General features: G+C 42.9%; 1 protein-coding gene and 1 long non-coding RNA gene across 2 annotated transcripts in view; one reads left to right on the forward strand and one right to left on the reverse strand.

The window, feature by feature from the left end:
* LOC117886498 overlaps positions 1–14,724 on the reverse strand; it is a 38,575-nt gene extending 23,851 nt beyond the window's left edge. Inside the window, exon 1 of the long non-coding RNA XR_004647989.1 lies at positions 14,617–14,724. This is a non-coding gene — a long non-coding RNA (uncharacterized LOC117886498). The remainder of the gene's footprint in view (positions 1–14,616) is intronic.
* POLQ (DNA polymerase theta) overlaps positions 1–17,281 on the forward strand; it is a 138,089-nt gene that overhangs the window by 50,921 nt on the left and 69,887 nt on the right. The window contains 3 exon segments of the mRNA XM_034788349.1: positions 769–911; positions 15,428–15,621; positions 15,977–16,101. Coding sequence (XP_034644240.1) covers positions 769–911; positions 15,428–15,621; positions 15,977–16,101 — 462 coding nt within the window.

Raw genomic sequence — 17,281 nt, forward strand, 5'->3', positions numbered from 1 at the left:
AGTGGGGGAAGGAGAATAGGCCAAGCAGAGGGCAACTGTGTTCTTTTTGTATACCCCTAGTCCCATGTGCTTGGAGAACACGAGTCCAGGCATGTCTGGTGGGCATTACTATGTCTCCAGGCAAGGTTGAGCAATTCCCCTTGTGTGGCCTTGTGCAAATGAGTCATTGAATTATAGCTCCCTTGCTGAACAATGGCTGTTGATGGTTGTTTGACACATGCACGGGCATCGGTTACTTTCCTTGCTGTTGTCTCTGGTGAGCTAATATCTGGCCGATTCCCAAACTTACAGCATGTTTACTGACAATCATACAACACAATCTTTTCACTTCTTATATACTAATGATATACATATTTAGATAGGTTCTGATCTGCCAAAAGTCATTGTTCTTTCTCTTTATACCTCACATTACCTGATTTATATACAATATCTATCACAATTATATATAAATAAGGAATATGGGGGTTACATGGTGCTCCCCCAAGGTATAGAACGTCACAGTGGGATTTACATCAGGTTTTTTATTAGACTTATAATTGTTTCTCATTCAGTTGGAGCACAGGATTGCGAGCCTGAGTTTTGATCCCAGCTCTGAGGCTAACTAGCCTTGGGTGAGGCATTTAGACTTCCAGTGTTAGTTTCCCATCTGTAAAATGGAGAAATACTCCTCTTCCCCAAAGAGGGTTGATTAATATTTATAAAGCACTTTCCAAATTGAAAATGAAGAATTAGCTTTCGTGTAACATTAAATGCCTGTTTCTCTTACAGCAGAGGTCTATCGTCCAACACATCTTGGCACTGCTACTCTTTCCTCCTCTCTGTCACCAACTGAGGCCCTGGGAATCTTTGCTGACCTCCAGAGAGCCATGAAGGGTTTTGTCCTGGAGAATGACCTGCATATTCTCTATTTGGTAGGTTCCTTGTTCGTCTCTCTATAGCGGCTTTAGTTGTACAGGTGAAGGAGAAGAGAGAATACACAGCATTTTGGATTTAAGGATCTCTTGCTTTGTTTATTTTGTTCAGGTGGTCCCTCATGGGGAAATGTTTTGAAAAGCATTCATTCTTCTTCGAGTGATTGCTCATGTGTATTCCACTATAGGTGTGCGTGCTCGCCACGTGCATCGGTGCCAGAAGTTTTTCCCTTAGCAATATCTGTAGTGGGGGAGCACCACTGCAACCCCTGGAGTGGTGTCGGTATATCACGCCTCAAGGGTGCTGTGTGCTCCCCGCATCCTCAGTTCCTTCTTGCCGCCAGTGAAGGTAGTCGGAACTTGCTCCAGCTTAGCATAGCTGCAGCGTGTCTAGCTTAGTGGTATCCGGTTCACTGATCTCTCTGTTATTGAACTTTCTTTCGTGAGTGCCTGGCCCAGGGCCGGCTCTAGGCACCAGCAAAAACAAGCTGGTGCTTGGGGTGGCACATTTTTAGGGGCGGCATGGCCGGTGCCAGAATGCCGCCCCTGCCGCCCCTAAAAATGTGCCCCGGCCGCCCTAGCTCACCTCCGCTGCTGCCGCTCGCGCACCATGACGCGTGAAACAGCTGATTCGCATGCCGCTGCTCGCCTTCCCTCCCAGGCTCTCAAACCTGGGAGGGAGGGCGAGATCCCGAGCGGCCGCAGTGCGCGAAACAGCTGATTTGTGCGCTGCTGCTCCCCCTTCCTCCCAGGTTTGAGAGCCTGGGAGGGAGGGGGAGACTCTGAGTGGCCGCGGCGCCCGCGCCGCTGCTCCCCCTCCCTCCCTCCCTCCCTCCTAGGCTTGAGAGCCTGGAGGGGAGGAGGCAGGGCTGGGGATTTGGGGAAGGGGCGGAGTTGAGGCGGGGCCGGGGGTGGGGTAAGAAAAAAACGGGTATACACAGTATACTCCTTTGGGCCTTTTACCTGCCCGGCAAGAGCAACACGCTTGCGGACCGCCTGAGCAGGGTATTCTCCCAGCAACACGAGTGGTCCCTGCACAAGGAGGTGACCAGGTGGATCCTCCTACAGTGGGGTGCTCCCCAGGTAGACCTGTTCACCACCGTCTAGAATCGACAGTGTCCTTGATTCTGCTCCAGAGCGAGAGAGGGCGAAGGGGCCATATTGGATGTGTTCCTGCTCCCATGGTCGGGACCCCTCTTGTACACCTTCCCGCCCTTCCCCTTAATAGACAGGGTCCTACAGTCAGATGGTGCGAGGATGAGCCTCATAGCCCCAGATCGGGCCCGTCAGCATTGGTACTGGTCCCTGCTGCAACTCTTAGCGGCCCCTCCTTGCAGGCTGCCACTACGGCTGGACCTCCTCTCCCAGGAGAAAGGTCGCCTTCTCCATCCCAATCTAGCCGCGCTCCATCTGACATTGTGGCTGCTTCGTGGTTGAATGAGGAGGAGGGGAGGTGTTCTGAGGATGTGAGAAGGGTCCTGCTGGAAAGTAGGAAACCCTCCATGTGGCGAACCTACCTGGCTAAGTGGTATAGGTTCTCTATGTGGGCGAGGGATAGAGGTTTCTCTCCCTCTTCCGCCCCTATCCAACTTCTCCTCGATTACCTCCTGTCCCTTCGGACCGAAGGCCTGGCGCCCTCCTCCATCAGGGTGCACCTGGCAGCCATTTCAGCCTTCCATCCCCTGGTGCAGGGCCTGTCTGTGTTCTCCCATCACATGACGGCCCGGTTTCTGAAAGGGTTAGATCGGGCATTCCCTTGCGCCAGACCCCCGGTTTCGCTCTGGGATCTAAACCTGGTACTCTCCTGCCTCACAGGGCCTCCTTTTGAGCCGTTAGCCATGTGTTCGTGGTTCCACCTGTCATGGAAGGTGGCGTTCTTAGTGGCTATCACCTCAGCCCGCTGGGTCTCCGAGCTCAGGGCCCTGACCTCTGAACCGCCCTATATGGTCTTTCATAAAGACAAGGTTCAGCTCCGCCCTCACCCTGCCCTTTTGCTGAAGGTGGTCTCGGCTTTCCATATGGATCAGGATATTTTCCTCCCGATCCTCTGTCCTAAGCCCCATTTCTCCAATGAGATACGCCACCTGCACATGTTAGACGTGCGCAGAGCGCTGGCCTTTTACCTGGACAGAACCAGGCCATTTAGAAGGTCCCCCCCAGCTTTTCATTGCTTCGGCCGCGCGCATGAGGGGGTGACTGGTCTCCACGCAGCGGATCTCCCGCTGGATCACTTCGTGCATTTGCACTTGTTATGACCTGGCAGGGGTTCCCCCACCTCCTATAGTGAAGGCTCATTCGACGAGAGCCCAGGCCTCGTCAGCAGCCTATGTGCCTCATGTCCCTATTCAGGACATCTGTAGGGCTGCTACGTGGTCCTCTGTCCACACTTTTTCATCTCACTATTCGATCGTCTCCCAAGCAAGGGATGACATCGGGTTTGGTAGGGCGGTGCTCCGCCCGGGCAACCCTTAAACTTTACGCTTGCACTCCTACCCACCTCCATCAGGGATAGCTTGGAATCACCTACAGTGGAATACACATGAGCAATCACTTGAAGAAGAAAGGACAGTTACCTGTTCCGTAACTGACGTTCTTGGAGATGTGTTGCTCAGGTGTATTCCACGTCCCACCCTCCTTCCCCTCTGTCGGAGTTGTCTGGCAAGAAAGACCTGAGGGTGGGGGGGAGCACGCAGCCCCCTTTATGGTGCGATATACCGGCGCCACTCCAGGGGTCGCAGCGGTGCTCCCCCACTATGGATACTGCTAAAGGAAAAACTTCCGGCACTGGTGCATGTGGCGAGCACACACACCTATAGTGGAATACAGCTGAGCAACACATCTCGAAGAACACCAGTTACGGAACAGGTAACTGTCCTATTCAGGGTGGACAAAAATTGATGATTTAAAAAATTAAATCAGATTATTTTAATTTAAATTGGATTTTTTATTTAAATTAAGTTCCCATGCTTTTGGTTGGACAGTGTAGTGGTCACTGAACACATTATGCACCTCCATGATGTTCTGTCCTGAGCCAAATCTGGCACGTTACATGGTAGGATGTCTGTGAGGGACAGGTATCTGTTGACGCTGTTCAGCCATCATGTTTCAAGTATTCTGGGGGTCTTTTCCATCTTGCTTTCATTGGGTCAAAATTGGAGGTGATTCTTACAAGAAAGTTGGTAGGCATTCGGAGTAGATGAGCATGCCACTTTAAAGAACATTGGGTGACAGTTTTAAGAGAGCAAGACTTGTTTAGTTAGAAAACAGATCTCTTCATTTGACTTGAGTTCGTACTACTTGATGTTCTCAATCATTCGGTGATGCTTCATCTGAAGCAGTGAGGGGCCATGTTTCAGTCCAAGAGGTCAGAATACTGACCACAGTAGCATTATATAGCCTCAGCTTTGTTGGTTTACTTATCAGGATGTTTGGTTTAGGAAAGATGTTCTTAACGAGGCACCCCATTATGAACAGCGCTTTTGCAGCGCAGGCTTCACATTTTCTCAGTGATGCCCCTGTTATCAACAACAGAAGTGAGATAGGGGAAATCAGTGACAGTCTTGACGGGGTCGTCATCCACTAAGATGCTAGATCCAGCAGCATGTTCGAAATTAAAACCAAAATTCTTCTAGTTGCCACTCTAAACAATTTTCAGGCTGACTTTTGCCACTGAGCTTTCCACGATTAGTTCATCTATTGATTCAGTAACTAGTGCTATGTCATCAGCAAAATTGATGTCCAGGAGATTCTTATCATCAAGGTGTATGTATTGACTTAGATTATGTGCTTAACCAGGCACTATGATGGTATTGAAGAGTTTTGGAGTTGCAATGCATCCTTGTCAAATGCCCAATCTAATCTGGAAGATGATTTTTTCCCCCTATTTACAAGAACTTAGCTTGAGGAGGCATATAGAAGATGAAACGTTCTCCAGAGCTTGTCAGGAAGGCCTGCGAGTTTCAAGATCAAAGTGATTCGCTGACAGCAGAATCAAATGTGGTTGATTGTGCATTGTGGTCCACAATGCAATGTGAACAGGGCATTTCAGTTCTCATGCCTTCTCAATAAGCTGGCGCACTGAAGAATTGCTCCATCATGGAATGGCTGGGAATGAAGCCAGCTTATCGTGGTCTTCCCTTGCTCATTAAGATATCAGTGGCTCAGACGAGCAAGACAGAAGGAAAAATGTTCCCGGGAACAGGTAGATGAGTAATGCTGTGATGTTGCAGCAGTCTTGTTTGCTGCCTTTACGTTTCTAAAGCTATAAAATAATGCCTTTTTGCCAGTGGGACTGGACTGAGTCTGTTCTTCAGATGATATTGAACAGCATCTGCAGTCACAAACAGATAGCTTCTCTGCAGGAATTCCATAGATTCCTGCTGTCTTATTTTCCTTAAGCTTTATTAGAGCACTTTGGATTTTGTTAATAGTTAATTTGCCAGGATCATTTTGTGTGGAAATAGGTCATCTTGGCAGTGGCCTTAATATCAGGATCCAAAGAATGGGGGTGCATTTAGCAGGTGGATGAAATGTTCACTTCAGCATGCCATACACTCTGCTTCTGCCTTGATTAGCTGACCAGAACTGGAGTAGACTGCACTGGCTGAATGACGTTTCTCGTCAGTGAGGTCACGGAAGTGTTTATACATGGAGGTGCGGCCTCCTTTAGAAGTTTTATTAAGTACAGTGGCTTTGGCTTCCATAACAGCTTTGCGATCAGCAGGTATTGCTTTATTTTGAATGCTGTTTAGCTTTACGATACATGACCATATCACCTCTGAAATGAGCAGTGCAATGCTCTTTAGCGATGGGTAAGGTATTAAGGAAGATCCGGGGTTTCTTGTCACTTCTTTATTTTTGGGACCAATGACAGTCATAGCATCATCAGTTATCTAGGATTTAAAGTCCATCCCAATGGATTTAGCATCAGTATAGTCTGATTGGGCCTCAAAGCTTTTTGAGATGTCAACTGTGTAGCATTTTCAAATGCTATTTTTTTTTAGGTTAGCTTATTCAAAGTTACGCTTTTTAGTCTGAGATGGAAATATGCCAGGGACTAATTTGTGGTCAGTGTTACTAAGGCTAGCAGACCAATAAACTCTTCAGTTGCTGATGGATGGTTTCCAATTCCAAGAGATTATTATATAATCAGTCATCTTTCATCAGCCGTTGTTACTGAGCCAAGTAAATTGGTTAATTTGCTTACTGTGAAACCATGCTTCCCGTGAAACGGGAGTTTTGCAACTGGGTTTACAGGCGGCGTCTGAGCAGGGGCTTGAACTCGACATTCTTTAAACTTAAAAACCAAAAACACCCCCTTGATATAAACAAAACAACAACAAAGGAACCAGCTGCAGGAGGAAAAAGAGAATGCAGGCAGAAGTCCAGCAACAGAGTGGGGGCTACCCAGTTTATTGCACCCAATACAGCATGTATGATTACCTGCTCTATGGGCAGGTGGCGTATGTGTGCATTCGGTGCAAGAGCTCCTGGCCCTCAGAGACAGTGTACGGGCTTTGGAGACCAGAGTGGCTGACCTGGAGGACCTGAGGGAGACAGAGAAGTACATAGATGAGACTTTCTGGGACACAGAATAATCCCACCCCTGGTCTGACTGCCTCTGTGTTGTTGAGGATGAAAGACCCAGGGAAGGAGAGCATCTAACTGGAGCAGAGGGAAACAATCACATAGTTGGGACCCTCCTTCCAGATGCTGTTGTGGTATCCTCTCGCACTGAGGATACCACTCTGGGGGAGGGAACTCCAGCTATTAGAAAGAGACAGGTATTAGTAATGGGGGATTTGATCATTAGAAACATAGATAGCTGGGTTTGCGATGACTGAGAGAACCTCGTGGTGACTTGCCTGCCTGGTGCGAAGGTTGCAGCTCTCTCGAGACATCTAGATAGACTTATGTGTAGTGCTGGGGAGGGGCTGGTGGTCATGGTACATGTAGGTACTAATGACATAGGGAAGGATAGGAGACCGGTCCTGGAGGCCAAATTTAGGCTGCTAGGTAAGAGGACTGAAGTCCAGGACCTCCAAGGTAGCATTCTCTGAAATGCTCCGAGTTCCGCGGGCAGGGCCAGTTAGACAGGCAGAACTGAAGAGTCTCAATGCGTGGATGAGACAATGGTGTAGGGATGAGGGGTTTAGATTCATTAGGAACTGGAGAAACTTTTGGGAAAAGGGGAGCCTATACAGGAAGGATGGGCTCCGCCTAAACCAAAATGGAACCAGATTGCTGGCACTTAACATTAAAAAGGTCATAGAGCAGTTTTTAAACTAAGGGCTGGGGGAAAGCCGACAGGTGCGGAGGAGCACGTGGTTCGGATATCCCTTAGGGGAGGATCTATTAATAGAGAATCTATGTCCTAGTGAGGAGCAGAGGATGAAAAATTATAAAATACAGGCAGGGGTCTGATCAGAAACAGTCAAATAAAAGAGTCCCATTCAATTACATCGTGTAATGGCAGACAGCTAAAAGGAGACAAATTTTTAAAGTGCTTATATACCAATGCTAGAAGTCTAAATAATTAAATGGGTGAACTATAGTGCCTCGTATTAAATGAGGATATTGATATAATAGGCATCACAGAAATTTGGTGGAATGAGGATAATCAATGGCATACAGTAGTACCAGCGTACAAAATATATCGGAAGGACAGAACAGGTCGTACTGGTGGGGGAGTGTCATTATATGTGAAAGAAAGCATAGAATCAAATGAAGTAAAAATCATAAATGAATCAAACTGTACCATAGAATCTCTCTGGATAGAAATTCCATGCTCTAATAATAAGAATAGAGTGATAGGGATATATTACCGACCACCTGACCAGGATGGTGATAGTGACTGTGAAATGCTAAAGGAGATTAGAGAGGCTATTAAAATAAAAAACTCAATAATAATAATAATAATTAATAATGGGGGATTTCAATTATCCCCATATTGACTGGGTACATGTCACCTCAGGATGGGATGCAGAGATAAAGTTTCTTGACACCTTAAAAATGATTGCTTCTTGGAGCAGCTGGTCCTGGAACCCACCAGAGGAGAGGCAATTCTTGATTTAGTCCTAAGTGGAGCACAGGATCTGGTCCAAGAGGTGAATATAGCTGGGACCGCTTGTTAATAGTGACCATAATATAATTAAATTTAATATCCCTGTGGCAGGAAAAATACCACAGTGATCCGACACTGTAGCATTTAATTTCAGAAAGGGGAACTACACAAAACTGAGATTAGTTAAACAGAAATTAAAGGGTACAGTGCCAAAAGTGAAATCTCTACAAGATGTGTGGATAATTTTTAAAGACACCATAACAGAGGCTCAACTTAAATGTATACCCCAAATTAAAAGAAACATAGAAAGAGAACCAAAAAAGAGCCATTGTGTCTAAACAACAAAGTAAAAGAAGCAGTGAGAGGCAAAAAGAGATCCTTTAAAAAGTGGAAGTTAAATCCTAGTGAGGAAAATAGAAAAGAGCATAAACACTGGCAAATGAAGTGTAAAAATACAATTAGGAAGGCCAAAAAAGAATTTGAGGAACAGTTAGCCAAAGACTCAAAAAGTAATAGCAAATTTTTTTTAAGTATATCAGAAGCAGGAAGCCTGCTAAACAACCAGTGGGGACACTGGATGAGTGAGGTGCTAAAGGAGCACTCAAGGACGATAAGGCCATTGCGGAGAAAATAAATGAATTCTTAGCATCGGTCTTAACGGCTGAGGATGTGAGGGAGATTCCCAAACCTGAGTCATTCTTTTTAGATGACAGATCTGAGGAACTGTCCCAGATTGAGGTATCAGTAGGGGAGGTTTTGGAACAAATTGATAAATTAAACAGCAATAAGTCACCAGGACCAGATGGTATTCACCCAAGAGTTCTGAAGGTACTCAAATGTGAAGTTGCGGAACTATTAACTAAGGTTTGTAACCTCTCCTTTAAATCTGCTTCTGTACCAGATGACTGGAGGATAGCTAATGTGACGCCAATTTTTAAAAAGGGTTCCAGAGGTGATCCCAGCAATTTACAGGCCTGTAAGCCTGACTTCACTACTGGGCAAACTGGTTGAAACTATATAACGAACAATATTGTCAGACATATAGGTGAACATAATTTGTTGAGGAAGAGTCATATGGTTTTAGTAAAGGGAAATCATGCCTCACCAATCTACTAGAATTTTTTGAGGGGGGTCAACAAGGATGTGGACCAAGAGGATCTTGTGGATATAGTGTACTTAGATTTTCAGAAAGCCTTTGACAAGGTCCCTCACCAAAGGCTCTTACACAAAGTAAGCTGCCACGGGATAAGAGGGAAGGTGCTCTCATGGATTGGTAAGTGGTTAAAAGATAGGAAATAAAGGGTAGGTATAAATGGTCAGTTTTCAGAGTGGAGAGAGGTAAATAGTGGTGTCCCCCAGGGGTCTGTTCTGGTTCCAGTCCTATTCAACGTATTCATAAATCATCTGGAAAGTGAGGTGGCAAAGTTTGCAGATGATACAAAAATTCTAAAGATAGTTAAGACCCAGGCAGACTGTGAAGAGCTACAAAAGGATCTCTCAAAACTGGGTGACTGGGCAACAAAATGGCAGATGAAATTTAATGTTGATAAATGCAAAGTAATGCACATTGGAAAGCATAATCCCAACTATACATATAAAATGATGGGGTCTAAATTATCTGTTACTACTCAAGAAAGAGATCTTTGAGTCATTGTGAATAGTTCTCTGAAAACATCCACTCAATGTGCAGCGGCAGTCAAAAAAGCAAACAGCATGCTGGGAATAATTAAGAAAGGGATAAATAATAGGGCAGACAATATCATGTTGCCTCTATATAAATCCATGGTACACCCACATCTTGAATACTGCATGAAGATGTGGTCGCCCAATCTCAAAAAAGATATATTGGAATTGGAAAAGATTCAGAAAAGAGCAACAAAAATGATTAGGGGTATGGAACAGCTTCCGTATGAGGAGAGATTAATAAGACTGGGACTTTTCAGCTTGGAAAAGAGATGGCTAAGGGGAGATATGATTGAGGTCTATAAAATCATGACTAGTGTAGAGAGAGTAGATAAGGAAGTGTTGTTTACTACTCATAACACAAGAACTAGGGCGTCACCTAATGAAATTAATAGGCAGCAGATTTAAAACAAATAAAAGGAAATATTTTTTCACACAATGCACAGTTATCCTGTGGAACTCCTTGCCAGAGGATGTTGTGAAGGCCAAGACCATAACAGGGTTCAAAAAAGATCTAGATAAATTCATGGAGGATGGGTCCATCAATGGCTATTAGCCAGGATGGGCATGAATGGTGTCCCTAGCCTCTGTTTGCCAGAAGCTGGGTATGAGCGACGGGATGGATCACTTGGTGATTACCTGTTCTGTTCATTCCCTCTGGGGTACCTGGCACTGGCCACGGTCAGAAGATAGGATACTGGGTTAGATGGACCTTTGGTCTGACTCAATAGGGCCATTCTTATGTTTGTAATGACAAGCTCATACGAAAACAACAACTGTAACACATAATTATGTTCTCTTCTTGATATTATCTATAAGGTATTTTGGTGAGGCTTTAACGATGGATATCTTTAACCTTTACATTTCTCTGACCAGCAGCTCCTTGGAGTCTTCCTTATTCAGAGTTAACACTTTCCATGTTCCAATACATACCAAACCCCATCCAGTAGATTAATTTTTATAGGTCCCGAACCAGGTTGATCTGAAGCAAACATGGTAGTGGCTTTCATAGCCATTGGGTTGGGTGGGGGATTGCTAATCCCATCTGATGTAGGCCTGGGTCTTGCAGAAAGATGAAAGAATCTAGGATGAGCTTCACCCGCTCCAAGCAGGTTGGAGCCGCCCTGTCTGGTGTGTTTAGTGCAAGATAGTTGGGCTGCCTACTTGGGAGTATGGTTGAGAAAACTGGTGGAATACCACGCCTGAAGCTGCTCTTATGAACTCCTTTCTCACCAATTAAATTTGAAATTGACAGCCTATGTTAAGGCCTAAAGATATTATAATCTTTTTAAATCATTTAAATTAAATACATAGAACATTACTAAAAGAATACATGTTTGCTGCTGAAGTTTTAAAGAAAGTTAAACCACCTGGGACTAGAGTTTGTTGAAATGCTAAACCAGCTTTTGACAGCAGTAGTCTCTTTGTCAGGTGCAGAGAATATTTTCTTCATTTTGGTTCATTCAACTAGTTCGTTCAAGGTTAAGAAGACATTTGGGAGTTGAAAAAGAAGGAAAGTTTCTTTTCCTCTTCCCATTTATGAATTAAAAACAAGGTATGATAGGCTGAAGTCTACTACTTCTAAAATCTTGGACATAGTGACCAAAACATTTAGTTTTGTTTACTAACTACAGATACTACTTTTGTTTAATAAATCAGTTGTAAATAGAAAACGTATTTTGATAAACTCTTTGATAATTTTTTTTCTTATGTATCCAGCACACTTAGGGTGTTTTTGTTGAATAAAAAAAATTGTTTTTGAATTTCCATTCATCCAGAAATTGATACAAATCACAAGTAAAAAAATTAATAATCCTTTAGTTAGTAAATAAATTAATGGAGATATCCTATTTATCTCCTAGAACTGGAAGGGACCTTGAAAAGTCATCAAGTCTAGCCCCCTGCCTTCACTAGCAGGACCAAGAACTGATTTTGCCCAAGATCCCTAAGTGGCCCCCTCAAGGATTGAACTCACAACCCTGGGGTTAGCAGGCCAATGCTCAAACCACTGAGCTATCCCTCCCCCCAGTACATCATTTTGTTACATAATAAAGATGTAAAATTACAAATCTGAATAAATGTATGTTGAACTATATAATTGCTTAAATAAATGTGTATAGATATAGTTAGCAAAATGAAGCACCTAATTTAGTGCAAAGGTTATATTTAGTGGCAAAATCAGTGTTTTATTGGCTCAACCAATGAAATTCATCCCTTCTTTAAGAAAATAATTAAAAACTACAAATGCAAAACATGATTAAAATCAATTCTTTAAATCAAGGTTTTCTGCTTGCTGATTTAAATCATGATTGAAATCAGTGATTTAAATCAACCCACCCTGATTAAGTTCGGAAACTATTCTGCTTTTGCAGCAAATATTATGAAGCAGCTGCCATTCCATAGTTGAGGTTCAATTGGTTGCATCCATTATAAACCCAATTTGGTATCCGCTTTCCTCAAACCCGTAGAAAAGTCTCATCTGTCTCAAAATTTGAATTTTGTGTCTGGAACAGAGGTAGAATTTTTCTAAAATATTTGAAGTGAATTGGACAAAGGTTTTCCGAATTTGACATCCTCCTGAGGCACTTAGGCTCATCATACTTAGGTACCTCAGACACCCACTGAGACTTCAGAGACTTACTGGACCCTATCACCTAGTCTGAGCCTAAGGAAGCTTGTTGGGGGCCAATCCCAACCTCCCTATAAGCTTTAAGGATGTTAGGGAGATTCCCAAACCTGAGCTGGCTTTTGTAGGTGACAAATCTGAGGAATTGTCACAGATTAAAGTGTCCCTAGAGGAGGTTTTGGAATTAATTGATAAACTTAACATTAACAAGTCACCGGGACCAGATTGCATTCACCCAAGAGTTCTAAAAGAACTCAAATGTGAAGTTGCGGAACTATTAACTAAGGTTTGTAACCTCTCCTTTAAATCGGCTTCTGTACCCAGTGACTGGAAGTTAGCTAATGTAACGCCAATATTTAAAAAGGGCTCTAGAGGTGATCCCGGCAATTACAGACCGGTAAGTCTAACGTCGGTACCGGGCAAATTAGTCGAAACAATAGTTAAGAATAAAATTGTCAGACACATAGGAAAACATAAACTGTTGAGCAATAGTCAACATGGTTTCTGTAAAGGGAAATCGTGTCTTACTAATCTATTAGAGTTCTTTGAAGGGGTCAACAAACGTGGACAAGGGGGATCCAATGGACATAGTGTACTTAGATTTCCAGAAAGCCTTTGACAAGGTCCCTCACCAAAGCTCTTATGTAAATTAAGTTGTCAAGGGATAAAAGGGAAGATCCTTTCATGGACTGAGAACTGGTTAAAAGACTGGGAACAAAGGGTAGGAATTAACGGTAAATTCTCAGAATGGAGAGGGGTAACTAGTGGTGTTCCCCAAGGGTCAGTCCTCAGACTAATCCTATTCAACTTATTCATAAATGATCTGGAGAAAGGGGTAAACAGTGAGGTGGCAAAGTTTGAAGATGATACTAAACTGCTCAAGATAGTTAAGTCCAAAGCAGACTGTGAAGAACTTCAAAAAGATCTCTCAAAACTAAGTGGGTAAATTCATGGTGGTTAAGTCCATTAATGGCTATTAGCCAGGATGGGTAAGGAATGGTGTCCCTTTTCTCTGTTTGTCAGAGGATGGAGATGGATGGCAGGAGAGAGATCACTTGATCATTGCCTGTTGGTCCATTCCTTCTGGGGCACTTGGCATTGGCCACTGTTGGTAGACAGGATACTGGGCTAGATGGGACCTTTGGTTGGTGGTTGTTTTTTAAATGGTCCCAAATTGATAAACTAAGGGGAAACAGGAACATTTTAAAAAAAATAGGTAGATGACTGTTCTATCAAACTATAGAAGAAGGTTTTTGGTCCCTGATGAGCCTGTTTGGTATATTTGGGGTGGAGGAGCCTACTACAACTATGAGAGGGGAGCCCTGAGAAGTCTGCTAAGTCTGTTGTGGGGTGGGGTCCCCAACAAGACAACAAGGATCTGTGTGTGCATATTCAAGAAGCCCCTAAAAGACAATTAAAATTCCTGGAGAGGGAGTCATGAGCCTGTAAAGATTAATAAGAGAGTGATTAGGTGTCCTGACAAGCCTTGTAAGTTTCATGGGCAAGAAGGCCTTAAAGGAATGCTGTCCAAAATCTGATATTGTTCTTTCTCCCCATTAAATGTGCATCTTTGTACATATTGTCCTAATAAAGACAAAACACAGCTTCTGAAACAGAATTGCGACAGTTTGGAAATCCCTGCTGAGGAACTGTGTGACCCATGCAAAACAAAGGTGGGATGATCTGATTGTTGGGATCATAAACACCCAGGAATGCATGCTTTTGCCTGCTCTCAACTCCATGCCCCTGCTTGTTCTGTCATTGACTAGGTGCTGACCAAAACTGAGTGATTTTGTAGGGTGTGCTAGTGTCCCATATGTGCCTGCAAACTGCATACATCAGGAAGATTTTATATTTTGTTTCTACTTTCAGTAAGCAAAGCAGAGCTGCTTTGTATAGTATATAGCAATGTACTCGTTCCCTGCTGACATCTATTAAAAAGAAGAAAATGAAATTCTGTTCGTGTTCTGAGGCAGGAGATGTTAATGTAATGTATTTTCTCTCTGGAGTTTTCAAGCACAGCAGTTTGTCCAGTGTATTTAGTTTGAAATAGTGCTCTTGAACAAAATGTTCTTGAGTTTCTTTCCTATTAACCTTGCCTCAAACATTATTTGTAAACTGTTCATTTCCAAAGCAAGACTGGAGATGATTTTTGCCGGGAGTTGCTCTCTAAATGTATCCTATGTGTTATAGTAGACAGAGAAAAACTATAATAATGGTCTTTCACTCCCTTAGGCTTGAATGTTCTGACTGTACAAATCTATGGCTGATCTTTTTTGGAATTTGATAAAAAAGAAATATTTGTTGGCTAGGAATGGATAAAAAAGGCCTACCTCTCTGGAATGGGATCCTGTCTTCAGCAATTCTTACCCTTGCCAACATTAAAAGTGAGATGGAGGATTTGTAGCTGCGCCCTAGACATTTTGCATTTTGTATTCTGTTAAATGTGCCCCAAGTACTGTTAACTAATTATTTCGAAACAGTCTCTCTCAGTATGTTGATGTAAATATTACAACATTCTCTCTCCTGGTATTGAACCAGGCTGATTGAATTATAACCAGAATGTTTTGTTTTGTCCCTTAGTGGTTGAATTGTTTGGGTATTTTTGTTCATATAAATAATAGCACTGAGATTTTTGTGCTGGAGTTTATCATGAAGTGAGAGGAAAAGTGGACTGCAGAACCCTACTCCTCTACACGATCAGATACCATGGCAGTGTCTAGCAAGGCTGCTTTAACTGGAGATCCTGTTTCTTGGTGGAATGTACTAGAAAAACATGTCTCACTGACACTGATCTTGATAGACAGGCATATGTTAATCAGTTATGTAAAGTAAAAATAAAGCTATTGTTCAAAAGCCCTTATTTTTAATGTCTTGGGTTTAAGGAACAATCTGACAAAGGGTCTGAACTGAGTAATCATGAGAATGTGTGTCAGAGCTCATTAGTCCAAACATTAAAAACTAGTTTGGAAAAGCTTTTACATTCTTCAGGGTATGTGGTTATGACTCAGTGCATCTGAGTTGTATGTAGGACACTGTAACCATGTGTCCTGGATTACATTATTATTCATCCTCTTCCTATGCCTATTCTTGTGAAGTAAAGATTTTGCTTTAAAGAATCCGACATTGATTTGTTTCCTTTAGGTCACTCCTGTGTACGAGGAGTGGACCACTATTGACTGGTATCAGTTTTTCTGCCTGTGGGAGAAGCTGCCTTCATCTATGAAGCGAGTGGCTGAGCTGGTGGGAATTGAAGAAGGCTTCCTGGCTCGCTCTGTAAAGGGCAAAATCATCGCTAAAACAGAGAAACAGCACAGGCAAATGGCCATTCATAAAAGGTAATAACAGATGGGTCTAAGTGCCTAAGGGGAGGAGGTTCTAAAGGACAAATGTGTGAGGAGGTGATCCAATTGCTAGGTTCTGTTCTGTATGAAAGCATTGTCTGGGATTGGCTCTTCTGTTGGCTGAGCTGTTAGCTAATGCAATTTGGATCGGTCCCTTATGAGTTTATCCATATTGGGTAAGAGATCTGTAGCTACAAGAAGTTTGGGTATGTGTTAAGAAAAATGGTCCGAGAAGTTATTTCCTTTGTTTGCCACTTCTGGCCCAGAGTAGCACAGTAATGTCTCATTACTACTAGCTTGGCCTCAATTACTTTATTTTATAAAATTTCTCTATATGCTTTTTGTACAGGTTTTTCACCAGCCTTGCCCTACTGGATTTAATCAGTGAGGTTCCCTTAAAGGATATTACTAAGAAATATAACTGTAGTCGTGGCCAGCTTCAGTCCTTGCAACAGTCTGCTGCCACCTATGCAGGTGAGTCAAAGGGACAGAAAAAATTCTGGAGTCTTGCATTATCTAGTTCTAAATATTTGGTCTTTCTAGTTTGTTACTGGAGAAAATATGGTCCGTCTTCTTCATATATGGCATTGTTGGCTAAAATGTGGCAGTGATAAATTTAGCCCATGCACTGTTTTAGTGCAGTCTGTACTTGCCATCTGCTCTGTTATGGAAAAGCATCCTGCAGAGGCTACATCACTCGTTGGAGGAGGTAGGATAAATATGGAGAACTGCATGTTGGGAAACGTAGTCTTCAAAGGCTGCATCTTAATGGTAAGTGAATATAATTTGTCCCATTTTATGCAAATTAAGTATAGGCTAATTCTGTGCTCCTGCCAAACTACCAATGTGGTGCTCTCATGTGGACAAAGTTTGGATGCAGCTGATACTTAGTTCAGAGATTTCTCAGCCGCAAAATTAACTGGCTGAAAAATTGTAATTTTACAATTGCCAAAAAAGACACAGTCTCCTTGTCACTTACCATAGCTTTTCAAACACTTAAAAAGGGTTCAGAGAGTGTTAATTTGCCTGCCAAAATAGGTCTGGCAAATCAAAAGATAACAGGACACAACATGAATAAGAAAACTTTTCTTTCATCACCAGAGTCCTCGTAAACTCCACAAATGGGGTCCATGAATTTTAAAGAGTGGTCACATCTCCCAACTTTTCAAGGCCCAAATGTGGGAAGCAGTGTGTGACAAAGACCGAAAATGAAGGGCACACAAAAATTATTCAGGAAGGAAAGTTTTAAATGTTAACAGAATTCATTCTGATAGTGTTAATTACTTCTTGTAATATCAGTTTCATGATTCTCTATTCCCAGTGTAAATCATTTTCAGCAATCAGTGAAGGGATACAAGATTTTTTCAAGAATATAGGTAACTTTGGGGCTAAAATGAATGATGTCTCTTGAAATAAGGTGTGGTTAAGAGGAATGAATGCAGTTGTATTCTGAGTGGCTATAAAAATGGAATTCTGTGTCTTTCTTCCAATGCTATCCATACCCCTTGTGCTCAGTTTACAGGTAAAAAGGAGTCGATTTTTCCTAGCACTGCTAGCCTTGCAAACTTAGTCTGGCCAGTGAGAGTTAAGCTTGTTTTTCTCCATCTTACCCATTGTCATCAGTAATAAAGATTGTGCAGGGGCAGATTGCACA

The sequence above is a fragment of the Trachemys scripta genome, chromosome 1 (genome assembly GCF_013100865.1).
Source record: "Trachemys scripta elegans isolate TJP31775 chromosome 1, CAS_Tse_1.0, whole genome shotgun sequence".
Taxonomy (NCBI): domain Eukaryota; kingdom Metazoa; phylum Chordata; order Testudines; family Emydidae; genus Trachemys; species Trachemys scripta.